This window comes from Protomyctophum parallelum (assembly GCF_964188405.1).
Source record: "Protomyctophum parallelum genome assembly, chromosome: 22".
NCBI classification, from domain to species: domain Eukaryota; kingdom Metazoa; phylum Chordata; class Actinopteri; order Myctophiformes; family Myctophidae; genus Protomyctophum; species Protomyctophum parallelum.
The window spans coordinates 14,947,935-14,952,934 of record NC_139714.1 but is presented as its reverse complement, the minus strand read 5'-3'; the positions used below and the strand labels follow the sequence as shown (position 1 = coordinate 14,952,934).

The window sequence follows — 5,000 nt, the reverse complement described above, 5'->3', positions numbered from 1 at the left end:
TGTGTGTGTGTGTGTGTGTGTGTGTGTGTGTGTGTGTGTCTCTCCACAACAACATACTGTACAATATGATTATGCAGTCCATGATGTCGTGCGTTTTCTCTCTGTTCATTTGGGTGATGATGTCACATCCTGCAGTGTCCACCATGTCGCCATAGAAACAGGAGGTTTTGTGTTTGAATGATCTACGATTGGCTGCAGTGTCAACATCCTGCCTACTCGGAAAGAACAGTTATTTTAACACAATCTGTGTCGCTCTTGGGTGCCGGAATGATAAAGGTCTACCGTCCTATGAAAGGTGTTTTAAACATTATGTTATAATTTAGCAATTGAAAAATAGCAGACCTACAAGCTCATAGCGCGCCACCGAGTGGCGCGCTACGAGCTTGTAGGTCTGCTATTTTTGAAAAATCGTTAAAATGTGCCTCAAATCTTTCCTAAAATTGTCATGATTTAGAAAACTTTTTTTCTTAGAGCTGGCCCAGTCGGTTTAGAGCTGGCCCAGAGTCAGTTTAGAGCTGGCCCAGTCGGTTTAGAGCTGGCCCAGTCGGTTTAGAGCTGAACCCAGTCGGTTTAGAGATGGTCCAGTCGGTTTAGAGATGGTCCAGTCTAACTTTGAAGAGAGGAGGGGATGGCGATAAAACAAGAAAAACAACCAAAGATAGCCTATACTTTGGTAGCCCTGTCAATGTCTGTGTAGCAGTAAATTACAGCATGCCTTCGTTTTAAATGGTCCCCCATTAGCACGTCGGAAAAATCGTTCACACCTATCTGCCTGGAGATGCGCTAGAGCCCCCCCCCCCCCCCCCCCCGCGCGATGCTAATTTGCCCCGTCAATAATTTGATCCATGTTACGCTCATGCTGGCCTTGGACATTTCCTTTCCTCGTGGACGTACTGTAGCTGTTGATTTTACCAGTAAAGCAACATTTTGTGGACTGTTATATATATATATTTTTTAAGATATTTTTTTTGCGGCTTACGCTTTTTAATGGTTTATTGAAGGGACAGACAGTAGGCTGACAGGAAACGGGAGAGAGATGGGGGAAGACATGCAGTAAAGGCCGTGTCGGGCTCGGGAGTCGAACCCGCGGCACACTGTGACTGGATTACCAGTCGGGTGCCCAGACGGTTACGCCACCGCCTGGGGCTGTGGACTGTTATATTACCTCATTTACACATTCCATGTTCAGATGAATATGCTGTGTAAATACATTTATTATTCTGATCATACAAACAGCATCACTTATTTAGAGGTTAAACCATAAACAAATACTCTTTTCAAGTACCTTTCTCCCTGCTTTGCACTTATTGGACCCAATAACAATAAACTATAACATGAATACCGGTATATTTCAAAAAAGTATTTTCCCCAAGCAGCAAGTTAGCTGTCACACAAAGTAATGCCCTACTTAGTCATGCAAAAGTAGCCTATAGCAAAAAAATAAGCCCATAATCTGTTTATTTACTGTTGAAACCGAAACCAAGAGAAACAGTGGGTTTAGGCTTAATGAAACAAATAGAAATGATCAGAAATACCTTGCGTCTAATAAAAATCACACCCGTGTGAAGTGAGGGGCGCTTTTCCAACATCACATATTAAAAAGGATATCTTTGAAAAACAAAAAAGGTCCCGCACAGGCGCACACTGTCAGACACTTGGCAAAATGTTGCCCTTTATTAGGTCGACATTTTATGGATTTATTTGGGGGCCATCGGGAGATCGGAAGATCTAACCAATCCATCCACCGGGATGTGTTTCCAGGTACCTGGCAGTGACTCAGTTCAGTCCGGTTTAACACTGTTCTCTTCTCCCTGTGTTTCCAGGTACCTGGCAGTGACTCAGTTCAGTCCGGTTTAACACTGTTCTCTTCTCCCTGTGTTTCCAGGTACCTGGCAGTGACTCAGTTCAGTCCGGTTTAACACTGTTCTCTTCTCCATGTGTTTCCAGGTACCTGGCAGTGACTCAGTTCAGTCCGGTTTAACGCTGTTCTCTTCTCCATGTGTTTCCAGGTACCGGGCAGTGACTCAGTTCAGTCCGGTTTAACACCGGTCTCTTATCGCTGTGTTTCCAGGTACCTGGCAGTGACTCAGTTCAGTCCGGTTTAACGCTGTTCTCTTCTCCATGTGTTTCCAGGTACCTGGCGGTGACTCAGTTCAGTCCGGTCCACGCCCGGAAGGCCTTCCCGTGCTTCGACGAGCCCGTCTACAAGGCCACCTTCTCCCTCAGCCTGAGGCACCAATCGGAGTACATCTCGCTGTCCAACATGCCCGTCCACAGCTCCTCATTGGTCGACGAGGACGGCTGGGTGACCGACCACTTTGCGCGGACGCCTCGCATGTCCACGTACTACCTGGCCTGGGCCGTGTGCAACTTCACCTACCGGGAGACGCACACCGACTCCGGGGTTACTGTGAGTGTCGCACGCACGCACACGCACGCACATGCACGCACGCACGCACACACGCAAATGTTAGGAAGGGACAAGAGATCCAGTATAAGTAATTTTACAAGCTCACAACGCGTTGTGAGCTTGTAGATCGGCTATTTCCAGCTTGTAGATCTGCTATTTTCATTTCAGTGTAAAATCGGCTATTATATCGGCTATTTTCATTTCAGTGTAAAAACGGGCATTACGACGGCATCAAGGCCCGCCAAAATACAATTTAGTCGACTAAATCAACTGTAGATTTAGTCAACTAAAATCTTATGACATTTAGTCGACTAAAACTAGACTAACACTAAAACATTCCAGGTGACTAAAATGTGACTGAAACGCCAAAAACAACACTGGCACACACACGCACACAGTTGGGCCAGTTCGTTGGTGCTTTGCGCTCCTGCGTCGTTCTTGAGTACATCCACGTATGTCAGCGTTGGGGACGTCCCCGTGATCGATGTCCGTGTGTTGGTTCCCAGAGCAGCCAGGGTGCTGGCTGGTCAGTTCTTGATGCCTCTGTCAGTGTCCTAGTGCTAGTCTCATTCTCCTGGCTGCTATTTTCTGGCTCACCCTTGGATGGTAATCCCTCATACAGAGTCTTGTTAGTGACATGTACAGTCTTGTTGATGTTACACACACACACACACACACACACACACACACACACTCATTTTCACACTGTATTCATGTCCACACAAAATATAACATACAAGAACACAAATAATAAAAGTAGAGTTAAGGTTACATTTACCAAATCATGGCATACATCACGTCTTCATAGTACAATAGGCATATCCGGGGCAGGAATTTCACGGCGGCCACAGTTGCCCCTCTGTTTGGCTCTCTTTGCCCCTCTGTTTGGCTCTCTTTGCCCCTCTGTTTGGCTCTCTTTGCCCCTCTGTTTGGCTCTCTTTGCCCCTCTGTTTGGCTCTCTTTGCCCCTCTGTTTGGGTGTCTGTGGTTGAAATTGGAGTTCCTTTAGGACAGCATCAAGTCAAACGTCGCTACGCTATGCATATAACCGCTAGTAGGTTTAATTTCAAGGCTGATATGAATCAGCCAGTGGCGGCCGGTGACATTTGTCCTAGGGGGGGCGCTATAACAAAATCAAGAAAACATGCACTAGGTATCATCACATTCAATGAAAGGCATAATTTTTTTTAAATAAGAATACATGCACAGTACTATTTAAATGGCTCAAAGACATAATAAATTCCATAACATTGGCCATTATTCCATAACATTGGCCTTACATTCCATAGCATTGGCCCTAATTCCATAGCATTGGCCATAATTCCATAGCATTGGCCTTAAATTCCATAGCATTGGCCATAATTCCATAGCATTGGCCTTAAATTCCATAGCATTGGCCCTAATTCCATATCATTAGCCTTAAATTCCATAGCATTGGCCCTAATTCCATAGCATTGGCCTTAAATTCCATAGCATTGGCCATGATTCCATAGCATTGGCCTTAAATTCCATAGCATTGGCCCTAATTCCATAGCATTGGCCTTAAATTCCATAGCATTGGCCATAATTCCATAGCATTGGCCTTAAATTCCATAGCATTGGCCTTAAATTCCATAGCATTGGCCATAATTCCATAGCATTGGCCTTAAATTCCATAGCATTGGCCCTAATTCCATAGCATTGGCCCTAATTCCATAGCATTGGCCTTAAATTCCATGCATTGGCCCTAATTCCATATCATTAGCCTTAAATTCCATAGCATTGGCCATAATTCCATAGCATTGGCCTTAAATTCCATAGCATTGGCCCTAATTCCATAGCATTGGCCTTAAATTCCATAGCATTGGCCATAATTCCATAGCATTGGCCCTAATTCCATAGCATTGGCCTTACATTCCATAGCATTGGCCCTAATTCCATATCATTAGCCTTAAATTCCATAGCATTGGCCCTAATTCCATAGCATTGGCCTTAAATTCCATAGCATTGGCCATAATTCCATAGCATTGGCCTTAAATTCCATAGCATTGGCCCTAATTCCATAGCATTGGCCTTAAATTCCATAGCATTGGCCCTAATTCCATAGCATTGGCCTTAAATCCCATAGCATTGGCCCTAATTCCATAGCATTGGCCTTAAATTCCATAGCATTGGCCCTAATTCCTAACTCAAAGGCACCACAGAACTTGATACAATCTATTATTTTAGATGTACTCTCTTCCTCTGTCCTTGGTTTGCTGTGTGATGATTACATCAGGTTTGTCTGGACCCAGCTCTTTAATTCTTAATTTATCTTGCAGTGTTCAAATGGTGTTTTCTGCAGTGACTTTACAGAGTTCTCTTTTTCCTCTTGTTCCATTATGCAAGTGAATTAAACTATTATTATCTTGACTTTACCTGGCTCCATTCATCTGTCTCATCCCTCGTGTTTTTCTAGTGTATGTTGTTGTGGCTGTGTGTTAAACCCTATGTCAAACTGTGCTGTAATGTGTATGCTGCCCCCAAGTGCTTAGTGGTGTGAATAACATGTCATGGATCGCACATATTTTGCGACCCAGTGGCTTGCTATAGTTTGTATTGAAGACATGTGG

General features: G+C 44.3%; 1 protein-coding gene across 1 annotated transcript in view; it reads left to right on the top strand.

Annotated features, from left to right (window-relative positions):
* Nucleotides 1-5,000, top strand: part of LOC310853683 (thyrotropin-releasing hormone-degrading ectoenzyme-like) — a gene marked incomplete at both ends in the record, with an annotated part of 235,628 nt that overhangs the window by 25,485 nt on the left and 205,143 nt on the right. The window contains one exon of the mRNA XM_083758078.1: nucleotides 2,134-2,410. Coding sequence (XP_083614204.1) covers nucleotides 2,134-2,410 — 277 coding nt within the window. The remainder of the gene's footprint in view (nucleotides 1-2,133; nucleotides 2,411-5,000) is intronic.